The 27547-nt window shown below is 46.8% G+C and overlaps 1 protein-coding gene across 3 annotated transcripts in view; it reads right to left on the bottom strand.

The window, feature by feature from the left end:
• The window catches only part of GAD2 (glutamate decarboxylase 2), a 40100-nt gene extending 12759 nt beyond the window's left edge, over positions 1-27341 (bottom strand). The window contains exons 1-10 of one of the 3 annotated variants that reach the window (XM_082193862.1): positions 26069-27340; positions 25080-25139; positions 24621-24773; positions 23167-23400; positions 9139-9229; positions 7995-8107; positions 5982-6097; positions 5197-5276; positions 4075-4129; positions 1569-1685 (exon numbers count right to left, since the gene is read on the bottom strand). In XM_082193862.1, the coding sequence (XP_082049988.1) occupies positions 1569-1685; positions 4075-4129; positions 5197-5276; positions 5982-6097; positions 7995-8107; positions 9139-9229; positions 23167-23400; positions 24621-24773; positions 25080-25139; positions 26069-26144 (1095 nt within the window). In that variant the 5' untranslated portion in view covers positions 26145-27340. Of the gene's footprint in view, positions 1-1568; positions 1686-4074; positions 4130-5196; positions 5277-5981; positions 6098-7994; positions 8108-9138; positions 9230-23166; positions 23401-24217; positions 24333-24620; positions 24774-25079; positions 25140-26068 lie in introns of those variants that run through there. The other 2 variants (XM_082193863.1, XM_082193864.1) reach the window with 2 other exon arrangements.
• Between the last annotated feature and the right edge of the window lie 206 nt (positions 27342-27547).

Genomic DNA, 27547 nt, shown 5'->3' with positions numbered 1-27547 from the left:
TGTCAATTCTGTGCAGACAAAAGTTGTGCTGTAACAGGAGAGGGGAACCTGTGGCCCCCCAGATGCTGTTAGACTTTGCCAGCCCTAGTCAACAGGACCAATGGTCAGGGAGGAGTGTGGATGTTTGTGCAGAGTTGGGATTTGACATCCCGCTTTATCACTCCCCTTAAGGAGTCACAAAGCGGCTAACATTCTCCTTTCCCTTCCTCCCCCACAACAAACACTCTGTGAGGTGAGTGGGGCTGAGAGTCTTCAGAGAAGTGTGACTAGCCCAAGGTCACCCAGCATGTGGAGGAGCAGGGAAGCGAACCCGGTTCACCAGATCACGAGTCCACTGTTCTTAACCGCTACACCACACTGGATCTCACACACCACACTGGATCTCAGTTGGCGGAAGAGGAGGAAGCCCTGATAAATCATAAGCTGTTTTCCCAGCTTTATTATTATTTTTTAAAAAAGCAAGAGAGCAATCCAACACCCAAGATCTTCTGGGATGAGTGGAGTTTGAAACAGGTGAATCTCTGTCTGAGTCTGGGCTTGGCTGGGGCTAACCCAGTTCAAGTCCCTCATTCCACTGGTACAGCTGGCTTAGCTGAGGCCAAGATCAGTGACAGAGCATGTTTTCACTGTGTCTGGGGCATGCATGCCTGTTGCAGCCTCTTCACACTGCCCTGCCAGCACCCCCCCCCAGAAAAAATGGGACCATCGCCCCAGCAGACCCACCCATGTTACACCCCTGGCCAAGACAAGTCCCCCAACAAGGGAGTGATGGGGGCACAGTGGGGCAGGGGCGCACTCACACCTGTTCCAAACCCTTTCCAACTTGGTCACATGACCTAGCAACCTAGCAGAAGTTACACAGCTGCTTAGATTGAACCAGCTCTGACTGTTGACGGCAGTAGGCTTTCAAATACCAGTTTTTGGGTAGGGAAAGCGTTGTTGTACACAAATTCGGCTTACGGGTTTGGCCACTGTGAGAGCAGGATACTGGCCTAGATGGGCCTTTGACCAGATCTAGTAGCCTTTTCTAATGTTCTTAAATAAACAGTCACATTCCCTGACTTCCCTGGCTTTTTTCTGGCCCACGTAGGACCAGCCTGGATAGTTGGCCTTGGTGAAGATTTGACGTTTTCATCCCCAAAAAGTTTTTGATTTGAGTTTCTACTGGAATGAGGCTGCATTTTAATGTTGTACTTAATCTTGTTTTTAAGTTGTATTTTAATCAATTGTTTTTAGCTGGTGTTAGCCGCCCTGAGCCCAGTCTTGGCTGGGGAGGGTGGGATATAAATAAAAATTATTATTATTATTCGTATAGGATGGGCCTACTACTTGCTACTAACCACAAGAGCTCGAGGTAATATAGCTTTGAATATCAAAAACTAGGGACAAAGAAAATGAGATGGCCCACAACTTCCTGCTCTCCTTGACAGCTTCCAGAATCTGTGGTTCTCAACATCCTTCAGAGATTCTGCTAGGAAATGCATTTCCACAGTGAACAGCATGGTTTTTGGCTCTGCCACCTTACTGTTTTGTAGCTCAGTCCTTTTAGACTGTAATTCTGTACTCACATCAACATGCATCCAGATCTTGTACTTTTTACAGATATCTGCAATAGCTATAAGTGGATCAAATGCCCCATAGACCGTAGTTCCTGCTGTGGCGCTCACGAGGAAAGGAACAAATCCCTGCAGGGAGGAAACAACAACAAAAACAACAGGAAAATGTTCCAGCGGAGAAAATTTCCTTTAGACATAGAGACTATTTTCTGAAATTGAGCGTCTTTCAGTCACAACAGCCCTGTTGGAGAAGTGGCGTGGAACGGAGGCTTAATACTGTTAAAAGTTTTGGGGGAAGGCAAGGATCCCCAAAACTCCTGGGTGCCAAATCCTCCTAGTTATTCCTAGATTTAGTGAAAGTTAGAATTAATCAAGGTTTGATTAAACTGTGCCATACACTGCTGGAGGCATTTAATGCTAACAAGCCAAGCCAGCCTGAGAGTGTGGGTCAGTGGAGGAACAAAGCTGATAATGGCCGGGTCATTAACTCACCAGGAAAGCCTTCAAGAGAGCGAAATCTATGCCAGACCAGGAGGGGTAGGGGCTCTCCTTCAGTGTGTGTTAGTGGACATAGACCAAAGGGATTAAAGGGTGTAGGGTTTTGGATTGGAGGAGATAAGCCAGGGAAATTGTTTGAGTCTGTTAGCTGTGAGAAGGAAGAAGAAGGCGGGGGGGGGGGACATCATATTGGCTGGCTGTGATAGGCTGTAACAAAGAGACAGAGAGCATGACTGCTTTTCTGTCTTTGAGACCCAAGACTGCTGCACCTATGGGAGAAGGAGTGTGGTGGAGTCTCCTTCTTTGGAGGTCTTTAAGCAGAGGCTTGACAACCATATGTCAGGAGTACTCTGATGGTGTTTTCTGCTTGGCAGGGGGTTGGACTCGATGGCCCTTGTGGTCTCTTCCAACTCTATGATTCTATGATTCTATGATTCTATGATTCTATGATTCTATGATTCTATGATTCTATAAGCATAAGACCCTCTTGGGGTGTAATGCTATCCACACCTCCATCATAGGCTCAGGTGGTATATATGTGTGTAAATAAACCATATATCCTAAAGACACCACAGTCTCCGCTGTGCCTCATTCCCAAAAGGAAACACGAACCCTAGATAAGCACCCGAGATCCTTGGAATCACATGCACCGCTCAGCAGAGATTGGGGAGGCGTGAAACAATATCATTAGGGAGAGGCATACCAGTAATCACAGACTCAACATCTAAGAAACATGCCTGATTTATGCTGCCAAGCAAATGTTAGATGTTAGAAGAGACTGCCACCTGCACATCTTGGCTTCCTCTTCCTACACGGACTGGCAAGAGCTCTCTAGAGTTTCAGGCAGGACTATTTCCCCAGTCCTATCTAGAGATGCTGGAAGGGACAGAAACTGACACCTTTTATTTATTTTATTTTATTGGTACACTGCCTTATAATACCCTTAGCAAATGGGCTTATCCACACTGACCTTTTCTCCGCTCTTTCAAGGAACCGTCCAAGCTTTAAAGCTATGTGTCTGAGTGTCACATTCTTCTTCTTCTTTTGCTCCAGAGCGTTCCCTGTGAAAACTTGCTCTTTAAATCTCAATCAGTGCAAAGGGCAATCCGCTTAAAACCCAATTGAGCGCTAAAGAGCGGGGTTTTGTAGGGAAAACTCTGGGACAAAAAGCTCTACCAACCCCCCCCCAAAACACACACACACACACACACACACACACACACAAAACAAACAACAACAACAACGCCCAGACATGCAGCTTTTAAGCCCAGATCTATGCCTGGCGAGAGTGGAGCAAAAGTTAAGTGTGGATAAGCCCAATGTTGCGACCCATCGACATTCTCTCTTCCTCCTTTTACTGTAATTTGCTTATGTCATCAATGCTTCTGCCTGCAGGTGGCAGCAAACTGCTAAGGCGACAAAATGTGTCCAGATGTTTGGCTTTTGTATAAGGCTTTTCCTGGCAGAGAGTAAAAATGAGCATCTGGAAAGGCTAGGTTTACTTTGCAATTCTGAACTCTGTTGAACGAGTGACTTACACTCTTCTGGCCTCAGCTGGGCGGTGTAAGAAACAGTTTGTTGAAAACCAGACAGTTCAATTTTTAAAAAAATCATTGAGAATGAATGTGGGACTTTCTACATGCAAAAATGCATGCTCTCCGACAATGGGCCTGTGCCTCCTACAATCACAGGGTCTAGACTAGAGGATGGAGAGAGCTCAAAAGAGTTGGGGTGACCCAACATTCTTGCACATGCACACTCAGTGAATCACTTTGTGATGCCTACGTTATTTCGGAATAGTCTATTTTTCGGACAGGTTTCTTTCAGTGCATTGGTCCAACTCATCATTAACTCGCATTTCAAGGCGGGGGGTGGGATCTTTGTGTGCAGATTTATAAGGCAACTCAACTTTTAAAACAATGATTGAAATTCCATAGGCAATTCCCTTGCCTCACTCCCCAAAATGGTATGCTTTCCTATATACCTACAGATTACAGACTGTAGGTGGAAATCTACTTGCCTTTTGCTTTGCCTCAACAATTCTCCTTTCAAGATCAGATGGAATCATTTTGCCTCTGCAATAGAAAAGGGAAAAAAGAAATCAAAATACCAGCGTTTTGCTATTAGCTCTTTCCGTCCGCTACTCAGGTTAGTTAACTTAGATAAGATAGTGATTTATGAAAAGATCTACCCACCATTTATAAACCTAACTAGCCACTTGGGAAGCGATTCATTCCACCCTCCATGATCTGCCTCCTTAACTGAATTTGAGTCAGTTGAAGAGGTTTGCAACTGACTCAAATTAAGAGGCCGGGGGCCAGCGCTGTCCGGAGACACTTTCCGGGTCACGTGGCCAGCGTGACAAAGCTGCCATCTGCCGAGCCAGTGCAGCACATGGAAACGCCGTTTACCTTCCCGCCAGTAAGCGGTCCCTATTTATCTACTTGCACCCGGGGGTGCTTTCGAACTGCTAGGTTGGCAGGCGCTGGGACCGAACAACGGGAGCGCACCCCGCCGCGGGTATTCGAAACGCCGACCTTTCGATCGGCAAGCCCTAGGTGCTGAGGCTTTTACCCACAGCGCCACCTGCGTCCCGGTGCGCCACCCGTGTCCCGGGACGTAGTACTGTTTAGTAGTACTGTTTCTTAGTACAGTACTACTAATAATAATGTATACTTTTGTTTTGTTTTTTTTGCAAATCTGAATGTTTATGTGAATCTCAACTTATCCATAATGAAGTGGGTGGAAAACTTCAAATGACTGAATGCAGAGTTATGTTTTTTTAGTACATTTGATGTACTCAAGGGCCTTTGCTCCTGAACTCACAGTTCACTAACTAATGTCCACATGGTGCTTGACAGATCTTCGGCAATCCAAAAATGTATTGTGCAGGTCACAAAATATAAAACTCTGCTGGTACAGCCCTGGGGCCATGAGTTTGGCTCAACAAACCTGCTATAAACCACTTTTTGAACTCTCTGAAAAATGCCCAGCATCTATGTGGCAGAGCTTCCTTAGCCCAACACGGGGCAAGGCTATATTACATGAACAGGTCATTTGATATTTTTTTTTTAAAAAATTGTTCTTTCTGCTGCATTCAAAGAATGGCTATTCCTGCTGTCATTCATAAGGCTGTGCTTACCTGTCATCACACCTGATCAAAATCACACTGTCAGTACCAATTCCTAAGGCTGCTGCTCCTTTCTTCACAGAAAAATGACTCTGAAAAAGCACATGGGTTATTTTTGCAATGTTTACAGCAGCTTCACTTCTTCAGCTGTAAAAGAATCATGAAGCAGCACCTAGGGGAACAATCCAGAAGCCCTTTATTCCTGTGCAAATGAGGCTCTGTTTGCAAGCCCTGGCGAAATGAATGGGAAGTTCTGCGTGGAGACCTTAAACATCTATAGCTTGACTGTTTGGTGATTAGGTGTTTAGTCAACCACCGAATGCAATTTAATAAGGGCTGGCAGAACATATGTGGAAGAGCTTTGAACTCTGAAGTGCTGATGTTGCTAAATGTTCTCAGATGGCTGTCTTTTTCTTGGACACCACAGGAGTTACATTAGTCTAGTCTTCCCCAACTTGGCGTCTTTCAGATGTTTGGGACTACAGCAACAGTCCCAGCCAGTGTGGTCAGCATGGACAGTGCCATGTTGGGGGAGGCTGGATGAGATGGACATAAATGGAAGCTAAAAAAGGTCAACACGAGATCCGACAGCTTCATAAAAACACACCTTCCTAACATAACCGACACAGCACATTTCAGAAGGAGCTCATAACTCATTTGTATGCAGAAAATAAACAGAGGACTCTCATGTTACAGTAGGAAAACGACTACGTCTTTCCCCAAGGGGCGTTTGAAGAAGCCTGGTTTTATCAGAAAAGAAGTGAGGCTAGCAAAAGGTTGAAAGAGAAAACACCTACATGCTCCGATGTGAAGGCAACCAGTCTTGGAATAGCTGCCATTCCTTTCTCTTTAACTTCCGGGAACATCTTGAAACGTGCAATCAACATAGCATACATGTTAGATATGGCACCACCTGGAGTCCACAGTAATACAGCGTTACTTCCTCTATTCATAACGGCACAAAAGCTTTAAGCACAAACTGTACTGGTCATGCAACTTTTTCAAAACAAGAGACATTTCTCATATAGAGGGCCTGGCTTGATCTTAGGTTGCTCCATTTCCCACCCGCTATGGAGAAAACCCACTGAGCATGTCCTTGAGTCCGCCTACAGTAGATTGGACCTTGGGCTGCATTTTAGAACATTTTAGAACAGGGCTGGGGAACCTCAGGCCCAGGAGTGAAAAGACCACTCTGTCTGGCCCTGGGACTCTCCCCAGGCCATGTGTTCCTGAACTGAGATTATAGATAAAAAGGTAAAGGTAAAGGACCCCTGGACAGTTATGTCCAGTCAAAGGCAACTATGGGGTGCGACACTCATCTCACTTTCAGGCCAAGGGAGCTGGTGTTTGTCCACTGACAGCTTTCCGGGTCATGTGGCCAGCATGACTAAACTGCTTCTGGTGCAACGGAACACTGTGACAGAAACCAGAGCGCATGGAAACGCCATTACCTTCCAGCTGCAGCGGTAGCTATTTATCTACTTGCACTGGCATGCTTTTGAACTGCTAGGTTGGCAGGAGCTGGGACAGAGCAACGGGAGCTCACCCTGTCGTGGGAATTCGAACCGCTGACCTTCTGACTGGCAAGCCCAATAGGCTCAGTGGTTTAGACCACAGCGCCACCCATGTTTATTATGCCTATTTATTCCCTAGACAGAGAATGGAGAGATGTGGTGTGTGCATGGAAACCTTTCATTATTGCACGGCTGGAATGTAGCCTACCATACTAAGGTAAGAGTTGTATCTGTGGCTTCTTTTCCTTGCCCAACACTGCCATGCAACCCTCAGAAGGCTGCCCATAAGGAAACATGGCTCTTGGACTTAGAAAGATTCCCCACTCTTGTTTTAGATACTTCCAAGTGCCTGTGGCTGCATATTTATTTTGGAAATACCCTGCTTGCCCATACATACATACATACATACATACATACATACATACATACATACACTGGGCTTGATTCCAGCCTAGTTAGCTGTACTTCTCCCATTGGAATGAATGGGGGAAAACTGTCTCATTGGGAAACTGACTTTCTCTGGTGAGGGACCAGATATTCCTTCCATGTCTGGACACCTCTTTCTTCTGGTCCAATGTCAAGTCCCGTATGGCAGATAACCAACATGATTCCTTTGAGATGTTGTTGGAGTACAAGTCCCATCATCCCTGACCATCAACCTCGCTGGTTGGGGCTTATGGGAGTTGGAGTCCAACAATATCTATATACACACTGGCTGTCCCAACCTGCAGTTTGGGGGGAAATCCTACATAGTGTAGGATTTCCCCCAGCAGACTAGTTGGAGAAGGCTGCCCCAAACTATTTTGAGAGGCTGCTTTTGCCTGAGAAGCAAAATAACCAAACACAAATTTACAGGGCAACTTGGATTTAAGGACAGGAGAGAGAGTACATTTTCCTTGATATTTGTGTTTCTATTCCTATTTACTAAAAGGCTCAAGAGAGCACCACTACCTCATTAGTAAATATTAAATAAAATAGCTGTAATTCCTTTCTTTCATTTCAGAACACTTAAAAAATATTTAATGTAACAGAAGAACCGGACAAATGTCTCTTCTGATTAATTTCCCCCCAGACTGCCACTTTGGCTGTTTACAAAGCAGAAGGAAGTATTCAGCAGGGACAGATATTAATGTCTTTAATAATCATGTCTCTGGACTGCCATAAATATGCATTTTTTATGTACCCAGGAAAGGATACTCAGGATTATGAGTGAACGAGCGCCCTTCTGAATCTTGCAGACTGCAAAGTACATCATACATTACAGACATAAGTAGGTTTTTTAAAAAGATCACTCACCAGGTGAAAATATCCCATCACCAGCACCTCCTGGCCAACCAATGATTTCTCTCATTTTCCTTAAGGTGACATATTCCAAAAGTACAAACACTGGAGCAATTTCATAGGTGAACCTGAAACACAGCAGTGCCCATATTTTATTGACCTGGTTAAGATAGAAACAGAATGCCCTCCCCCACATGATTTAACTACAGTTGTACCTCAGCCTAAGAACAATCCTGTTAACAAACAATTTGGGCAATGCACTCTGCAAAACCGGAATTAGGTGTTCCGGCTAGAGAACTTTGCCCTGGAAGACAAATGGAAGTCGACCGGTAGAAGGGCACCAGCGGCAGGAAGCCTCATTGGGGAAAGCATGCCTTGGTTTGAGAATGTTTTTGGTGTAAGAATGGACTTCCGGAATGAATTAAGTTTGTAAACCGAGGTACCACTGTATAACATAGCCTCCTTTAGTGGAGTGGGATGTTTCAGTCCTGCCTATTAAAAACATGAATGTGTTTTAGATTTTTCTCTGCTTTGCTTTGTGCTGGTTTTTAATGCATGTGCTATTTATGTATTTGTTGTAAGTCGCTTAAAAAGAAGTGATGAATAAGTTTAATTAACAACAACAGGCATTACAAGACTGATACAAGTGTGAGATGTAAATAGAGGACAGATTAAGGAACTGAAACCTACAAATTACCAGTTCACACAATCCCAGAGGAAATAAAAAGATTTACCTATATCTAGTGAGGCTTAGTGATGTAGGAAATAAAGGCTTTGACTTGGCTCAGGGAAAACCATGTTCTAATCCTCACTCAACAATGAAGCTCATGCAGCGACCTTGAGGCAGACACTATCTCTTAGTCTAACCTACCTTACAAAGATGTTGTAAGATTTAAATGGGCAGGGAAGAGAAACAGGCTGTAAGCTCATTGGTGGAGAAGCAGAATAATAATACATGTATTCATGTAAAACACAAAATAATTCTCTGTTGCATTTCTTGAAAGTTGCTAAGTTTTGAAACTGTAATTTTTTTCAATGGGAAACAACATGATTGCAGTGATTGTAATGGCCAGACTAAATTTTTCAAAAGATATCTGGACTCAATACTAAGCTTAGACAGACCTCATAATTAAAAGCACCAGCAAATTCACATACTTACATATTAGTGTTGGCTGTAGAAGTTAGCCAGTCTGCAGCCAATCCGACCATATCCAGTCCAGTTGAAAGCTGATTGAAATATCTGGGATGTCCTGCATAGCATTGAAAAAGTGGATGGCATTTTTTGTTTCCAGTGAATCATGTTTTCTGAATCACTTTATTGAAACATTAACTGTATATTTCACTGCACTGGAAAAGCGATCAAAGCATGAGACACGAATGCCACATTGCTGAACTTCTTGTCTACCTACATTTGCACTATATACCTGCCAGCGCATTGACCCATGTAATCCATCCAGCCTTCAACGTGCCACAAGCAGAAAGGAGACGTTTAAAGGGCAAACGACCTGAGAGAACTGACTGGTTTTGCCTGATGTCAAATTCTTAGACTTAAGCAGTGACTCAACCCCTGTAGTCATATATATCTATCCAAAGAAAACCCGAGTACCAGACCTGATGTGAAGATACCCTAACTGTTCCTGGACCAGGACCAAGCAGATGAGACTCCTGTTGACTGTAAGCAACCCTGCAGGCCTCCAGCCAGCAGAGGGCAGGGTTGAGACTAACAGATAGGGGAAAGCACACTTTGTGGCTTTCTCTTAATCTCCCAAGCTCCACCCCTTCCTGTTCCTTGTGCGCTCTCTCTCTCTCTGCTGTAGAATGCAGCCCTGAGAAACTCAAGTCCGCCATGTAGGCTTAGGATCTGTAGACATTTTTGTAATAATAAAAAAGTGTTTGCCAATAAGACCTCTTTGTGTTTTATTTACTCTTTTAAGTAATGCTAGTTTGTGTGAATGAGACAGAATGGGTGGTGGTGGGACTGAACAGCTCCAGCTTCCAAGCTTTTAAAATCTGCTACATATGAACTGTTTAAAAAACCAAGAACCCAGTGACATGCTGATCATCTAAACTGCCAAGCACAAACCCTCTGAGAAGTGACACACCATCTGTCCCAAGTCTTCACCTCCCATCCCCAACAACCCTTGCTAAAGACACACCTAAGGAACCATCAGTATGACCTGTCTTACTCAATGTGGCGCATCCCAGTCAGGATGCTTCCTGCCCTTTAAAATTCACAGTCCTTGGAGAGGAGGCAGAACTTGGCACAAACAGCAAGCAAGACACTGGGCGCTTCCAGACAACCTGTTCATTGAGTATTCCACTGGATTTGTTTTTAGGGAGATTAGATGATGTTGGCTACAGTGGTACCTTGGTTTGCATATGTCTTGATTTGCACACGTTTTCGATTACAAACACATCAAACCCAGAAGTGCGTGTCCCGGCTTGCAACCTTTTTTTTGGATTACAACCCATTTTTTTTGGGATTACGAACAAAATTTTTTGGGAGGCCCCATTGGCAAAAGCGCGCCTTGGGTTACAACCTGTTTTGGTTTACAAACGGACCTTAGGAACGGATTATGGTTGTAAACCAAGGTACCACTATACTTAATGAGCATTAATTCTGATTTTTTTTTTGCAGGGAAGTTAAAACAACATTATATCAAGACAAGTGGTATTCCACACTTTCCAGTGGGCCTGTTGTGCAAGACCTCCCAACCAACTATAACTGTGTGACCTGAATTTGTTGATATGTGATTGCCTATTGCCAAGGCAACTTGACTGCTACCTGGGAGCTGTCCTTTGTACCTGTATTGCCTCCTTGCTTGCCAGCATGTAGAAGAACGAGCTCCATCGGCCCTGACCCTGTGAGGCGTCGTGGCCAAGGGAGCTTGTTTCTGGGCTGGTGGGTTCCTTCACCCTTCATGCCCCCCCAATGCGCCCGGCCCCTGGCACTCGCACGTGTCCACCCCAGGCACTATGAGCTCATGTGACACCCCTAGGGGGCCCTCCTCTCCCTTCTGGTGAAAGATGCCTTCAAACAGAGGACTGACCTCTGTAAAACAGGATATGTAGTCAGTCTACTTTCCTTGTATTCCCCAGCATGCAAGTGTTCCTCCCAAAATGCAAGGGGTATGTTCATGCATGTGCAGGCATGCACACACACACACACACAGCATTGGAAGGCCCTGCTCCATCCTATTTCCCTGTCACTATTTGAAAAATCATATGTAAGGAGACAGCCAGAAAATGGCTGACCAGGTAGTGCTGGAAGAACGATATGCTAGTACAGAACTTGGGCTTGACAAATATCCCCTGACCTTCTGTGGAGTACAACTGTATTATTTCCCTCACCATGCTGTTCTGTTGCACAAAGTGGGTCTCCCTTGGGCCTCAACATTAACGGGGAACATTAATTGGCCAATTAGGCTGGTCTTTTGTCAAAGTCACCTTGGAATGTTCTTTAACACACATGCAAACACAGGAGGCCAAAACTGGTTTGCTCAGGCGCAGAGAGAGTGTGAAAAGAGAACTGAAAATGAGCAATCCAGGTCTTGGTAGGTAAGTGGCAGGTGGGGGAGAAGTAAACAGGCTGTGATGGCCTGGGATTCGGACTCGGATGCTGAACCTGAGGGATCCCAGCCTGCACAGGATTCCCCGCCTCCAGAACCAGCTGAGCCGGGGCTGGGGCATGAGCCTGAAGGGTCCTCACCTATGCTGGATCCTCAGGTGCAGGCACCAGCTGAGTCTGCTCTGGCTCCTGAGGTGAGGGAGGACCCATTGCCTGCAGGTGCTCCACTCTCAGCCCCGTCAGAAGAAGTTGAGGTTGCTTCTGGGTCCGGTAACCCTCCAGCCTCTCCTGAGCTGCAGAGGCTCAGGGCAGAGAGGTGGAGGGAACTAAGTTCCCGCAGGAGGAGTGCTTGCCTCCAGGCCAGGAGAGGCAAGTCACCTGTGGATCAGGGCCACCCTATGCCTCAGAGGAGATAAAGGCCAGCCCACCCAGTCCCAGGTTGCGGGAGCAACATCGTTGGTTTCCTGTTCCTGCCTGAACCCTGTCCTGCTTTCCTGCCGGAGCTCCTGACCAGCCCTGGTTCCTTGCTTGTATGCCTGCTCCTGACCTTACCCGACTCTCTGCCCTGCACCCAGCTGCACCTTCGACCTCGGACTGGACTCGGACCTCGCCTCACGGTTAACCCACGGGACCAGCACACAGGCATTACAATGAAACTGTAATGCCTGTGCTGTTATGAATAGGCAGGTTGCCACAAAGACCTTATGCCCCAAATGCAGAGGAAGCTAGTGACCTAGTGGCAACCCCATGCATGCCTACTGTATAGCTAATGATATCCAATTAATATCTATGAGACTTCAACTAGACTAATCTTCTCTGCCTACGAGAAGAAACGCCATGGTGCATCTGCAGCAGCACAACTGGATGCCTTCATCTGCCCCAGCTGCAACAAAACTTGTCTCTCCCATATCAGTCTCTACAGCCACAGCAGGCACTGCCTGCAACCTTCCAGCAGCTTGACCTCACCCGCAAAGGCGCACTCCTCCATTGTCTCCCAAGACAGACAGATGCCAAGCAAGTCTGTAGTGTTTTCTCTTCCACTACAAAGTGCCCCTTTCAAGGCTGATCTTCATGTCCTGTTGCTCAGGAAAGGGTGCAGATTTGCAAAGCTATTCTCAGGGGTGGTGATCCTTGGGACTGGTAGGAAGGGAACCCGCACGGTAGGTGGAGCCAGAGATGGGTGGAGCCAACTCTTTCCAGTTTTGTCCCCATCCACTTCTCTGCTAAGTTCTTTAAGGGGAAACACTGAGATGGAGGAGCAGGAGGTTGACAGGCAGGGCCAGCCTCTGGACTGCATGTAAGTAGGACGATGGGCAGGTGGGAGCTGGCTGAGGTTGGAAGGGCAGTGGCCCATTAGCCCCAGTGCACCAGCCTCCACTGACTACTGCAGAGATCTGACATAAGCCAAGGTGAATGGTTTGGAGGTGTCTCTAGATACTCTCGGCACACAGTGTAAAAAAGGATGCACACTGCCAGGAGCAAACCAGGGAGCGCAACTGGGCTATGACCCTGCTCTACAGAATACCTATCCTGCTCTACAAAATACTTATCAAAATATTTAATCTGGACCTGAGCAGAAAAATGGAAGCAGTTTTCTATCTAATCACAGCTCAAGAAAAGCTTGAAATGATAAGCCGAGGTTTGCATTTCCTTCTCCTCTTTAAAGTCAACTTCACGGTGCCTTGTAGCAACAGCCCTTTGGAAGACCTTTGCTCACATGCCACATGTTGTCAATGAACGCTATATTTCAGAGGCAGAAGCAGGCCCATGAGCCAAGGAGCTTGCTGCGGCTTGTAATAACCTCTAATGATTACAAGAGACAGGGCAAAATGAGCAAATGGAACTCTCTGCCAACTGCTTTGCGCCGTGAGTGAAGGGGCTGAGGATGACATGCAGATTGCTCAGACACCAGAAAATACAGATCATTTCTCCCTTGTCAGAACACACAGTTATGAAGCCCTGAATCTCCTGGTAATTGTGATTTTAAAAACAAAAACAAACAACAACAAATAAATGTAATTCAAGTCAACATCTTTGCTGTGTCAGAGTGATGCATGAGAAAATAGTCAGTGGCCTGATAAGTCCATTTACAGGGCTTCTCGTTGTTTTGATTTGCAGATCTTTTGCAGCCCTTTCGGAGAGGTTTTGAAACATAAAGGAAATGTTCCCGAAGCTCATTAGGGCCACGGAACACCCTTGCCTGGCTTCATCCGAAATAAAGCCCTATCTAGGTTTCGATACCAGCAAAGAGAGAGAAAGATTAAGAGGCGCTTCAATAGCATTGGATGATTACGAAAGCAGGCCAGGAACACCTGTTCCAACCCAGGCAAAAAGAACATCGCTGCCTGCCCGCCTGCCTGTAAGGTGGGAGATACAGAGGAGCTATTAAGGAAAGGCATACAAAAACCTAAGAGGGAAATTATCAGTCTCCAGCAGTCTTGTATCAGTCAGACACACACCCCACACAAAGAATTCAGCCCTGTCCGTCATCCATGGTACGGGCACACAAAGGCTCAGAAATCAGGTTGTGTGGGTGAAGCAAAAGGAGGGAAATTAGGGGTGGGGGAAGCAGCAGCAAAACTCATTATTCTCTTATAAATGGAGTCTCTGCCTCACCCTTCTAAGGCAGCTACTTCCGCTTAAATGATGTTGACTGGATAGAAGTGCCCAGCAGCCGCAAAAGAGCACTGGTTCTGCTACTTGGCCTTTTTCTTTGTTATGTTTTTAAAAATATAATAAGAGCAATATGTCTCCTTCCACCAAGGCAGGGGTAGGCAATGTGAAACCCTCCCATCCTCCCTAGCCCTTGGCCATGCTATGCCAGGCGGAAGGCACGTGTCAGCTACCAAGGAATTTTGCTTTATATTATTACAGCTATGTCCCACCTCTTCTCCAAAGAGCTCGAGGTGATGTGTAGCAGCCCCGTGAGGCAGATTAGGCTGAGAGGCAGTGACTGGCTCAAGGTCACCTGTGAGCATCATGATCAAGAGAGAGATTTGGACTCTCGTCTTCCAGGTCCTATTTGACACACTAACCACTACACCGTACTGGCCCTTAAGTTCAAGGTGGCCTAGATGGCTTGGCAACCACCCAATGACCCTGTGAGGAAGATTAGAGTGAGAGAGACCCTGTGGGTCTCCCTGGTCCCAGTCTGACAGGGTGTGCTTCTACATGACATGGAACCTAGGCCAGCTAGACATTTGCTTGATATGTAGCCTACACGTTTTTCTTTCATTAATAACTGTGCACAGGGAAGGTTGCACACACAGGAAGGTCAGGCTGACTTCTTCCCTTCCCAGCGCGATCAAAGCCAAAATCCACTGTATCTGAATATCAGTTGTTGGGAATCAAAGGTAGCTAGAGAGCTGTTGTGCTCATGCCCTGATGGAGGGATTCCCCCAGGATTCTGGTTGTCCACTGTGAGAACAGGATGCCAGCCTAGATGAGTCACTGGCCTGATCCCCCTGCAGATCCACCTGTGGAGAGCCAGTGTGGTGTAGTGGTTAAGAGCGATAGACTCGTAATCTGGGGAACTGGGTTTGCGTCTCCGCTCCTCCACATGCAGCTGCTGGGTGACCTTGGGCCAGTCACACTTCTCTGAAGTCTCTCAGCCCCACTCACCTCACAGAGTGTTTTTTGTGGGGGAGGAAGGGAAAGGAGAATGTTAGCCGCTTTGAGACTCCTTCAGGTAGTGATAAAGCAGGATATCAAACCCAAACTCTTCTACTTCTTCTGTCAGTGAGAACAGCAGGCAGCCATTTAACAGAAGACCACAAAAGAAACCATCGGTGTAAAAATGGATAGAACTGTGCTGCAAGTGTATTTTCCAGTATAATCTATTTCAGAGACAGTAATGAGGGGGTGAGGAACACATCATCTTCCAGATGCTAGACTACAGCTTCCATGATCTCTGAACACCGGGCATGCTGGGAGCTGGCTCCAACAATATCTGGAGGGCCACAGTTTCCCCACCCCTGCTATGGGCCCTCACTTGCCCTTACTTCACCTAGCCAACAATGATCCTGCAACAACACTGGAACAGCAGGAGATGGGAAATTAGTATCACTTTCACATGCATTCTTTTTAGATTCCAGGTTAATATCCAGTACCAAGTTTGAGGACCATTACCTCTATCTATCTATCTATCTATCTATCTATCTATCTATCTATCTATCTATCTATATCATCTATCTATTTGTTGATTTTCATAGGAGAGAAATCTTTAGAAGAGTTCAAACATACAGGAAGAAGAAGACAACAGAATGGCAAAAGGTGGAAGTACAGTGGTACCTCGAGTTAAGTACTTAATTCGTTCCAGAGGTCTGTTCTTAACTTGAAACTGTTCTTAACCTGAAGCACCACTTTAGCTAATGGGGCCTCCCGCTGCTGCTGTGCCGCCGGAGCACGATTTCTGTTCTCATCCTGAAGCAAAGCTCTTAACCTAAAGTACTATTTCTGGGTCAGTGGAGTCCGTAACCTGAAGCGTATGTAACCCGAGGTACCACCGTACCGCAACAGAAGCCATAAAGCAGGAGAAAGAAAAAATAGGATTATATGGGAGCAGCTCAGCAGTTTCCAACTCAAATGAACTCCAGGAGGGGCTGTGATCTTACCATGGCTGAGAACCAGTGGGCCTCCATGCGCTGTTGGGACTCCAACTCCCATCAACCCCAGTCAGCATGGCCAATGGCCAGTGGTCATGGGAGCTGCAGTCCAGCATTGTCTGGAGGACCACAGGTTCCCCATCCTTGATGTGGGGGGGGGGATAAAATTCACCAGAATTAGCTATTCCTCATCCACTAAAACTGCCTTCCTGGAAGAGGCCAAAGGACAACATAGTTCAGCCAACCGGCTCTGCAGAACCAGAAGAAAGACACCTCCATCGTGTAGTAGGGCTATCATTTTTGGCTATTACTTTTCAACATCAAACGCAGCCACCATCCTCACAGCTTTAGATGGGGAATTTCATTGCTTGGAAAGCGGGAACCAGGTAGACTGACAACACCAGGCCTTCTTGAGCAGAATGTTTGGTTCGAATCCGGCTTGGAATTTGCAGCCTGAAAGAACTATTTCAGAATCCAAGCTCACAGCAGCGCCCCCTGGCAGCCTGATGTTTATCTCCTGCTTTTGACATACACCGATTCCACGGAGCATTTCTACGCGTGCTTTACTCCGAAGAGAGTCCAATTTGCCAAGGACGTGCAGCGGGCCCGTTCACACGCGGTGCTAGGCCTTTGTTCTTGTTCTTGCTCGCCCCCCACTGCCTCTGCCGCTTATGTTGCCGCTTTTCTCCCCCACCCTCCTTCCCTTTAACATCAAAACCCCGCAATGCATGGTTTAAATCGGATTGATTGCTCTTTAGAATGCAGTAGTAGATAGGTAGCCGTGTTGGTCTGCCATAGTCAAAATAAAAAAATTCCTTCCAGTAGCACCTTAAAGACCAACTAAGTTAGTTCTTGGTATGAGCTTTCGTGTGCATGCACACTTCTTCAGATACACTTCAGATACACTGAAGTATCTGAAGAAGTGTACATGCACACGAAAGCTCATACCAAGAACTAACTTAGTTGGTCTTTAAGGTGCTACTGGAAGGAATTTTTTTATTTTGTCTTTAGAATGCATTTAGTACGAACTCTGCTCACAGCCGTCCCCCGCCAAACCAGAGACAGACCCGGATGAAGAAGCCACTCTACTTCACACAACCACTCAGGGCTTTTATAAATCGTGAGTAGCTGAATTTCCATGAACTACACTTTCCGCCCTGCCTATTGGTCACGCTGGCTAGGGCTGATGGAATTGAGTCATGTTGTCGCTTTCGTATTTCCTTCCCAAGTTTCGAATTCAGGATTGCAAACAAAGCGCAATACAAAACTGGAATCATTTACCAGGGAGAAAACCCCATCGAAATCGGCTCACCTGACTTCCGATTAAACAAAGAAGAACGCAACCGATGGGCAAGAAGTAGGTTAAGTTTATGGGGCTTGTGAGACAACATCGTAAATCTCTGAAATACATCTTGATCGATTTAAATCCAGTTGAGACCAGCGGTGGGACGAGACCCATTGAAAACTCAGAGGGCCTTACTCCGGAGTAAATGAGCTGCCACAAGCCTGATTGCTGGAAAACCAATCCCTCTGAAATTGAATTTTCAGGCTCTTCATGCATCCGATGGAGCGGACTGGAGCGCTTGGCAATGTAATCCTGCGCATAGAATCTCATTGAATTCTATGGAGTTTCCTCCCAAGCCTTTAGGCGCCAGGCAAAACTTTCCTCTCATAACCAGGCTTTTGGTTTTTAATGATCCTTCCAGAAGCGGGTGGGGTGGAATCATAGATTAAGAGTCTCCTGCGCTACCGACTGAACCATGTTAGTATCGCAGGGGATCATATTTTCGAGTGTTTCTCTCGTTCTCTGCTACAGAATCGCACAAACCTTCTACGTGGCACATCGGAGAGATAGACTTGGTGCAATCCCCTCACTGCTGCGCTCATTTAGGGGCCTCTTCGCTCTCTCTGAGCCAGCCACGTCGGTGCATCCCGTTGTGTGTGTTGTTGTTTGGTCAAACTCATGCTGGTAGCTTCAAGAACACTGTCCAACCATCTCGTCCTCTGTCGTCCCCTTCTCCATCTTTCCCAACATCAGGGTCTTTTCCAGGGAGTCTTCTCTTCTCATGAGGTGGCCAAAGTATTGGAGCCTCAGCTTCAGGATCTGTCCTTCCAGTGAGCACTCAGGGCTGATTTCCTTCAGAATGGAGAGGTTTGATCTTCTTGCAGTCCATGGGACTCTCAAGAGTCTCCTCCAGCACCATAATTCAAAAGCATAAATTCTTTGGCGATCAGTCTTCTTTATGGTCCAGCTCTCACTTCCATACATCACTACTGGGAAAACCATGGCTTTAACTATACGGACCTTTGTTGGCAAGGTGATGTCTCTGCTTTGTAAGATGTTGTGTGTACACTTACACATATGATCACAGTCCTTCCTCGATATAACCGACTCTTTGTACCTCTGCTAACGCACCTGCCCATCCTCCTCCTAGGATGGAGTCCTTCATTCCCACGTGTAGTGTCGCCCGGTGACTCACCACAAGCTGCCTGGCTGGCAGCAAGAAATGCGAAGAGTCCTGCAAGAAAGTGTCTCGCTGCCTTTCCCAGCCCTGGTTGCGCGTGTCCTACTTGGCTCATTTCTCCTCCTTGCCAGCTCCCTCCTCCCCCAAAACACGCGCGAGCGGGTCCGCCTGCCATATCCGCGCACCGCGATCCTCAGTATAACAGGTTCCTTCTGGAAAGGCTCCCTGGAGGCGCAGAGCGAAGCAAGCAGGTAGTGGCTGCCCGCCCGCTCCATCTTGCTCTAGGCGCTCTAATGAATGAGATCCCCTCCGGGACAGGCGATCGTTAGGAAACGCGTTGAGAAAGGGAAACGCGCAAATGGGATGTGACGATCGCCGCTCGGGTAACTGCTCTCATTTCGGAGCGTTTGGAGAGGCGCCAATCGCGGATCGTGACCCTTCAGCACCTACTCGAGACACCCGACAGATCCAGTTGTGCGCATCAGATTCAATACCCAGTGGCAAAAGTCTCTCTCTCCCCCCCCCCCAACTCCTAATTAATACATCTTTCTTTAGGCTCGGATGTTAATACGCGCAACCGTGATTGCGATCCACAAAACGCTTAAACCGGAGTAGCCAGGTTGGCAGCTGTGGGATTAGAGAGACCCAGATGGGGAGAGAACAAAAGACCACCAACCCCAGCCTCACCCTCTCAATCGAAGCAATCCTCAATCGCCCGTCCGATCCCAGAGCGACTGACTACAAACGAGAGCTGCGCTTTCGTAGACACACTTGACCTCTTCCTGCTTGCGCAAAACACAGAATATTTCGGAGTCACTGGGAAGACGTTTCAAACAGATTTCAACCGCGCTTCCTTCCAAGAAATTCGGCTCTATAGCCTCACAGCCGTCGGATCCTTTACTTATTCCGAAGTGACTCTCCTTTCTTTCAAAGAAGACGCTTACAAAAGAATGTTCAGGGTTGTTTACTGGTGGTTTGGCCGATTTGTGGACAGAAATGTCATACGCAAAACAGAATTTGCTATTTGATTGCCGCAAATCTTGTTGACGTTTCCCCCTGTATTTTTAATAGCTGGATCTTATCCATGTTTACGCAGAACTAAGTGCTCCTGAGTTCAATGGAAAGGACTCCTTAGGGACCGTGTTTAGGATTTCAGCCGAAATCAATAAACGAATCGGGTCGAAACAAACGTGGCTCAGCCTCAGGGCCGTAAAGTGGACGCCTTTGGGCACTGAATGAACCGATATATGGCTCCTTCCTAATAAACACAAACTCACAGGTGCACTTTCTTTTCAACAAAACAATTAGGAAGGGGACACCAATTTTACAAGCAAGAAGGACTACTAAAATCAAATTTAAAATATTTAAATCATTTTTTCCAAAAATGCTCCTAAGGAAAATCATCTATATCTATATCTATATCTATATCTATATCTATATCTATATCTATATCTATATCTATATCTATATCTATATCTATATCTATATCTATATCTATATCTATATCTATATCTATATCTATATCTATATCTATATCTATATCTATATCTATATCTATGAGAGGGAGATGGAATAGACACTGTATTACAATGATTAAATTGGAGTCAGGTACCTATATATACATTATATATATTATATATTATATATATATATATATATATATATATATATATATATATATACACACACACACACACACACACACACACACACACACACACACACACACACCTATGTATGTAGTGCGCGAGTCATACATTTAATTTATACGCGGCTTGGTTTTTCCGTCACTTGACAACATAACACTCCTAATTGCTGGTTTTTAATCGGCCACGCTTCTCTCTAGGTATCCCGGGAAAGGGCGGACGCTCTGGTAGGAACCTCGTTTGGAAGAATTTACGCCCGTTGAAGGAATCGAAATAATATAATAAGGAGCGCGCGATGGAAATGATCGATAATGGCTAACAAATCATTTTGATTGGGAGGTTGTCATCCCCAAGACGTTGTGAGGCGCTTCTCCCGTTGCATCCCCCACACCCGGCGGGCGGGGGGAGAGCTCAGCTCCCGGTACATCCACCTGGCAGTTAAATGATGTTCTGGACGTGCTCCGATTATCTGTTCGCGTTTCTTTGGGAACATCGGTCAGAATGGGCAGGCGAGACTCAGCCGGCTTCGCTGCTTTCACTGCTTTCGCCAACGTCCCATCGCCTTTAATGTCACTTTCCTTTGGGGGGGGGGTCGCGAGAGCCCGACTCCGTAAAAGCCGCGCCCTGTCGCATCGTGCCTCTTGGATTGCGCGGCGTTTTGACTACACGCGCGCACTATTTACGCTTTCTCCCTCTCTATACCCACGCCTTATACGTAAATCTGTGTATGTGTGCACGTGTGTGGCCGACACTAGAAAACCCACCCCCCACGTCTGTATCGCCTAACCCTTTAATTTCCAATGTGTTTACAGCGATGCCTATAAATACACGTATGCAGACATAACGCTCAACGCGTGTCTTCTCAGAAATAAGCCCCACTGGTTTCAAAGAGGCTTACTCCCAAGGTTCTAGATTTGTCTATTCGGAAGCAAGCATTGAGTTCAGTAGGGTTTATTCCCAGGTATAAGATTGTGGTCTTAGCCGTCCCTTCCTCCGTCACGTTTCTTGATTTGTTATTACCGGTAAGTTAAGGCTTCGGTCAGATACACGCTTGAGGATGAATCCCACTGAAACAAACGGGCCTTACTTCCAAGAGACTATGTTTGGGATCCGACTGCCAAAGGCCAACCCACACCACCCTGAAACCAATGGCACGTTTTAAGGCGCCGCCTTTAACTGGTGTTATGGATTGCATCCAAAACGAGGCACTTTAAGGCATGAAATAATCTCATCTCCGCTGATAGATGGCAAGGTCGTAAATCAGCACGTCAAACGCTAATGCAACCAATCGTGACGTCTGGGTCTGAGTTTTCTTGACAGGGATTATTATTATTTTATTATTATTATTATTATTATTATTATTATTATTATTATTATTATTATTATAAAACACGATCAAGCCCTACAAGGTACAGGGAGGGAGGAAAAGAATCGAAGGCAAAAACCATCACTCACAATGAAAATCACACATGAAACCAGCCCATCAGAAATATGCCATAATAGAAAAGAAAAGAAACTCGAAGCAAAATCAATACAAACCTCACACTCTGTGTTTGTTGATTCTGTAGGGTAGTCAAAGGCTGCAACCCTATGGGCACTTAATTGGAAGTAAGGCCCGTTGAATACAATAGGATTTACTTCTGAGGGTGTGTGTGTGGGGGGGATCAACGGCGAGAGAATCATCTGGGTCCTGTTTATTCAGAAATGTCCTACCAGGTTCCAAGGTGGGCTCAGCCCCAGCCAGGTAAGCGTGGGTAGAATTGCAGCCCAATTCTGTATCTCCATGGCTGTCCACCCTCTTACGCGTGTGTATGTGTGTGTGTGTGTGAGAGAGAGAAGGGCGGGGGAGAGAGAAATCTCCTCGACACACTATGGATTATTAGCTCATATTTCCAGCAATCAGGTTCCAACCTCTTTTTGAACCGGGCGACAAAGTGGAGTTTAAAAGGCCATTTGGCATGTAATTCACCTTGTTTATTGGGCCGCCGTCCATTTAGGAGAATGAATCAGTTCAGTGCAGCTCAGGGTGCCCAGACTTGCCATCAGGGGTCAGGACTTTGCTCCAGGCACCAGGGCTCAATTTACCCGCTGCTTCTTGCCCTGTTGGTTCTGCCCAAACAGCCCAGATTGCTCCCCATGCCCTTCTGGGTGAATTCCTTTCTTCGGGAAGTCTGACTGAACCCTTCTTTTAGAGGAGCTCCTTCAGTTAAGTGGCACAACACCGCAACACTATACATGTCTACTCAGAAGTAAGCCTCTCTATTTTCAATGTAGCTTACTCCAAGGTAAGCAAGTGGAGTAAATCCGGTTTGCCTCCAGATTTGCGCTCTGGAAGTCCCTGCTAGGATTTTAAACGTGAAAGAAAGAAGGATCGGGACCTCATTTATGGACCTGGGTATGTTTAGTGGTGATATAATAATAAAAGAGAAGAAACTATTTTCCCTTGCTGGCTCAATTTCCATTAAAATAAAAAATAAAAAATGGGAGAGGACGTCTAAAAGAAGCGACTGTACAATTTTACTCTTAGTCATAAGGAAATCTGTAATTTACACCACGCCAAAAATGTGTGTCTTTAATTCAAGAACCTGTTGTCACCACCACAAGCCATGGCTACATGATCTCATAAAACAAAACCAGCTAGTAGTATCTTTTCAGCCAAGAAGCTATGAGTGATCTGCACCGAATAGACAGAGCTCCCCTCTCTACCTTCTTTCAGCGCAGGAATTACTGCTTGTTTGTTCCAAACGTCAGACATTGCTCCTCAGCGCAAGACAATAAATACTAAAAACCGGCCGGGTTTCTCTCCCGATTCCAAAAGCACAAAGAGACGGAGGGAGGGTGGGGGGCGCCTGTGACTTTAACTTAGAATCATTTTACATTATAACACCCGAATGTAGCAGTTACCTGTTTTAATGGCATATTTTAGCGCGATCCTGCAGTTCGACAGAATTTCTTCCAAAGTCTGGGGTTGATCTGCCAAATCCCAATTATATTCCTGAAGTAGCTCGTTTGGGTAATGGAAATCAATAACTTTGGTTGATCTGTCGAAATTTGTCACCAGGTACTGGAGCAAAATGTCCATAACATCTTGTAGGAAAGACAAAGTAGCTAATTCTCCGTCCGAGGCTGGCAGAAGATCTGAAAGGATGGAAAGCGGTGAAATACGACATTGATTTCATAGTTAGGTTTTGGACACTTTTTCTACTTACAGTGAACCATCGAAATTGGTCTCTTTTATATTAAATATTATTCAGAGGTACAGACGACTACAAAAGCCACTGAAGCTTTATTTTACAAATGTTCATTTCCTGGTAATATAAATACTGTACTTTTATGTCTCTGTTAGTAAACAAAATCCTGTAGTTAGAAGTTGATTTATTACTTGAAAATGGGTCCGTTAAAGATCTCATTGCTCCTACTCATGTTTCTACTTATACTGAATATTTGAGCTTTTTATTTTTAACAAAAAAATAAAAAAATAAGAGTCATCTACCATCATCTATCAAAAAGCAGATTAAATGAAAAAGAAAAATTAAAAAATCAAGGTGCAATTGCCTCGCTTTCAAAATAGTAAACATCTTTGTACTTCGTGCATGCCATGTTTTGTAATGAGTTCCCACCACTAATTTCTCTTTAATTCTGACATTTATGTCGTCAATTACCAATATGCCTCACCCCGCAGTTAAGGCTTAAATTGTTCTTAGTCGCTGTCCCTCCAAGTGGTGCTGAAACCACCATAAGGTAGTTAGGAAAAGAATCTATGGTATCAGTCTCCAATATTTTCAGGCGCTGACTAATTGAGAATGTCGAACCAGCGCCTGTGATTCCGAGGAAGGCCATTTATCGGTTTAATACATTGCCACTCGGCGTAGAAGGTTTCGGAGGGATTTGATGAAGCAGAAAGATTCATATCCTGTCAATAAGCTTTTTGGCAAGAGTTTCCAGAATTAACAACCTGATTCCAACTGCTGGATTTCCCTCTCGCCGCACACCCATTCACACATCACCACCGAACACACGCTTTAAAGTGGGATAACGACATTTATTGCCTCTAGAACCTAGAATGCTAACGACAATCAAGTGTGTCCTGGTATATACACACACGTATTTATGCATTGCTCAGCCTCTGCCTAATCGAAATCTTCTTGGCAAGAGGAAGCCAGGGTGGTCGCACAGAGATGTTTACCAAGCCTCTGTCAATGGCAAAGTTCCCATTGGATTTAATGAACCAGGATTATAATGCTTTCCACCCAAAGGCTTCCTCCTTTGGAACATATACCAGCTGATGAGTGGCTTCCAAAGCATCCAGTCCGGCTGACCTCATTCTGACACCCCCACCCCAGTTAGGAGATGGTTACCTGACGCGTGTAAAAACGCATAATTGACATCCTCTTTCTGGCAACCGCAGGGCTTTTTATTGCAGGTGCAAGGGGCCTTCCTGGCGGCCGAGCTCGGGTCCTCCTTAGCAGCCCCCGTTTCCATGGGCTTCTCCCCATCTCCGTACAGCAAAGCTAACAAAGACACAAAGGGCGAAGCCTAAATGGCACAGCGGAGGCTCAAAAGCACCGAGTGGGGGGACCCAGCACGGTTCGTTCAAGGCAGCTCCATAGACCCATCGCCGAGTCTTCAACTTACTCTGGGAAGTCCTCCTCGGATCCTTTGGAAAAGGGAGGGTGCGCGCGCTGGGGGGGTGGGAGAGGGAGTATTTTTTTGTTTTGTTTTGTTTTGTTTCCTATGTAAAACGTCTCCACCCCCGCCCTATTTTATTAAAGCTTCTTCCTGCGATTTGCTTCCCCCGTTTCCTTCTCATCGCTTACCACAGAGTTTGGTTGAAATGCCTCCTGTAAACTTCTGGGCAGCTTGACACCAAGCTTTTGCTGAGGGGGGAGAAACAAGAATATAGGATCAGACGGGTCGTTTCGTGTGGGTTCGATGAGGAAGATGGCCCCCCACGCAAGCACACATAACAGGGTCACTGCAGACCAGACATGATGCTTCCCCCTCGCCGGGGTTTGCTTAGGATTTAGCGCATGGTATATGGGTTATGTTATGGGTAATGTAAGGGCTGCAATCCTGCGCATACTTAGACGGGAGAAAGCCCCAATGAAATCAAAGGGTCCTTACTTCTGAGTAAGAAGATGCTTAGGATTGAGCTGCGCACGTACTGCTAGCTGCCCCCAAGCCCTCCATATGGGAAGAGGCGCGTTAGAATGAAGCAAGCGGACAAATGCGCGTAAGCAGTCTTGGCGATGCAAGCATATGGATCCTTCAGCAATCCAGGACACTTTCTAAGCGAAAAGCGCTCCCGTCCCCTCTCAGCGACGCAACCTGTGTCCACCCTTCTGCCCACCCCGCTCCTTCCCTTTATTTAGGGCCAGTTGTGTTTGGGTGAGCCCCAGCCAGGTAGCAGCATCCTGAGAGATATTCCACTGAGCTGCTTTTCTCCGAGCCGGCCAGGGGCGCTCCGGGTCCCTCGCTGCGCGCAGGTGAGGCGGCCCGCTGCGTCTTCTTTAGGTCCTGCCATGCTGGTATTTTGGCCCCTTCAAATGAATCCCGTCTTAGAGGGGCGCCTTCTCCTGTCAGGGACGGGCGGCCCCCTCGATCTTCTTAAGGCGGCCAAAGGCACGAACGATTATAAAACCAGACGACGGTGGCAGCGGTGGGGGATGGGAAAAAAGTCAGGTCAGGGTCAAGCCAAGCCTTCCAGGATCTGGGCTGGCAACTTTGCGCAGGAGGCAGGCGCTGAAAGATGCGTCGTGGTCTTCCTGGGGGGGGGGTGACTGAGTGAGTGAGTGGGGGCTCCTACCTGGACCGGGGTTCTCAGGGTCTCCGGATCCATCTTCAGACCCGAAGGACCAAAAACCCGCGCCGGGAGTTGCCATCTGCGGTGCTTGCGAGGAGCCGGTGAAGTGCAGCGAGCGCGCCTGGGCTGTGTGTGCGAAAGACAGAGAGACGCGGAGAGGGCGGGGGAGGGAGGGAGCGTGTGTGTGTGTGTGAATGAGCGTGTGGCGGGGTTGTGGCTGGGCGAGAGGGCCGGGCAAGGCGGGTGGCGATGGCGGCGACGACGGCGCCGGGAGAAGCAGCTGAGCGTGGCGCTCTGGCTGTGCGCTCCAGACAGACACCGGCGCTGGCTGGCTGGGTGGGTGGGCGGGAGACCAGCGAGCGGCTGCGCTAGGCGCTCTCCATGGTGCTGATCCGCTCGCACTTCGCTTTCACAGCCAAGCGGACAGAGGAGGGGTGTATTTATTTGCGCTCCGCCAGATGATCGCCTCTTTAGCCCCGGGACTTGTGGCGCGGATGGCGAAGGGACGCGCTGCCTGTGCGTCTGATCACGACTCCCTTCTAGGCGGCGGAAAGGGCAGCGCTGGCCGACTCGGGCTCTGGCGACAAACGCGCTGACCCCTCGCGGAAAGAACTGTCTCGCAGGGACAGCGCAGAGGTGTGGGAGACGTGGTGGCCGAGGACTCCGGCTCGTGCGCTCAGACAGGGAATTCAGACATTCGGGAGGGAAGACATTCGAGATCGGTGCTGGGATGCTGCTTCAGGATCAGCCTGGAAAAGTGAGAGGGATCCTCTGATCGCGCTCGGATTTCAGGCGGCTCTGTCTGGAAGTGACCTTGCCTATTGGGGAAAACACATTGGATTCCACCCTGCCTGCCGCAGCAGTGTAGATGCCTCAACGGACTGGCATCTGATGAAGTGGGCTTGAGTCGCAAAAGCTGATGCCGTAATGGATTTGTCAGTCTTTAAGGTGTGCACAAGACTCTGTTGTTTTTGCTGCAACCTGCTGCTCCTCTGGAAATGGATTCTTCAAGTCTTCTGCGTCATCGTGAAGGGGATGGAGACTGTGGCAGAGCCGTCTCCCAACAAAAGGAGGTGCCAGGAAACAAACTCACTCACACATCACATATGCCCCAGTTATTAAAGATTCCGTGGTGAACCATAACCTTCTGAGTGTCACCACTAGTCTCTGCCTGCAAATACTCAGCAACCCACCAGAACAATCCACAAAGCAGCGACAGCTAGGAAGAAGCTAGGGGAGGTGTAAGTAGCAGTCATATTTGAGCAGCCTTTGGGCTGTGACTCTCCTGCCACAGACCTTTGGGAACAATGAGTAAAGCAACTCTCTGAACATTTCTGGTTCCTGAAATGTTTAACACCATCCCACCACAGCTCCGCCCAGCTAGAGAGAAACTGAGAAGAGTACAAAGGCAGCTTGCAGTGGAAGCAAAAAGTTGGATGGTTCAAGCCTGGCTGGAACACATCCTTGATCTGTGATAATGCC

The sequence above is a fragment of the Podarcis vaucheri genome (genome assembly GCF_965113315.1).
Source record: "Podarcis vaucheri genome assembly, chromosome: 12".
NCBI lineage: Eukaryota > Metazoa > Chordata > Lepidosauria > Squamata > Lacertidae > Podarcis > Podarcis vaucheri.
This window is presented reverse-complemented; position numbering and strand designations above follow the sequence as displayed.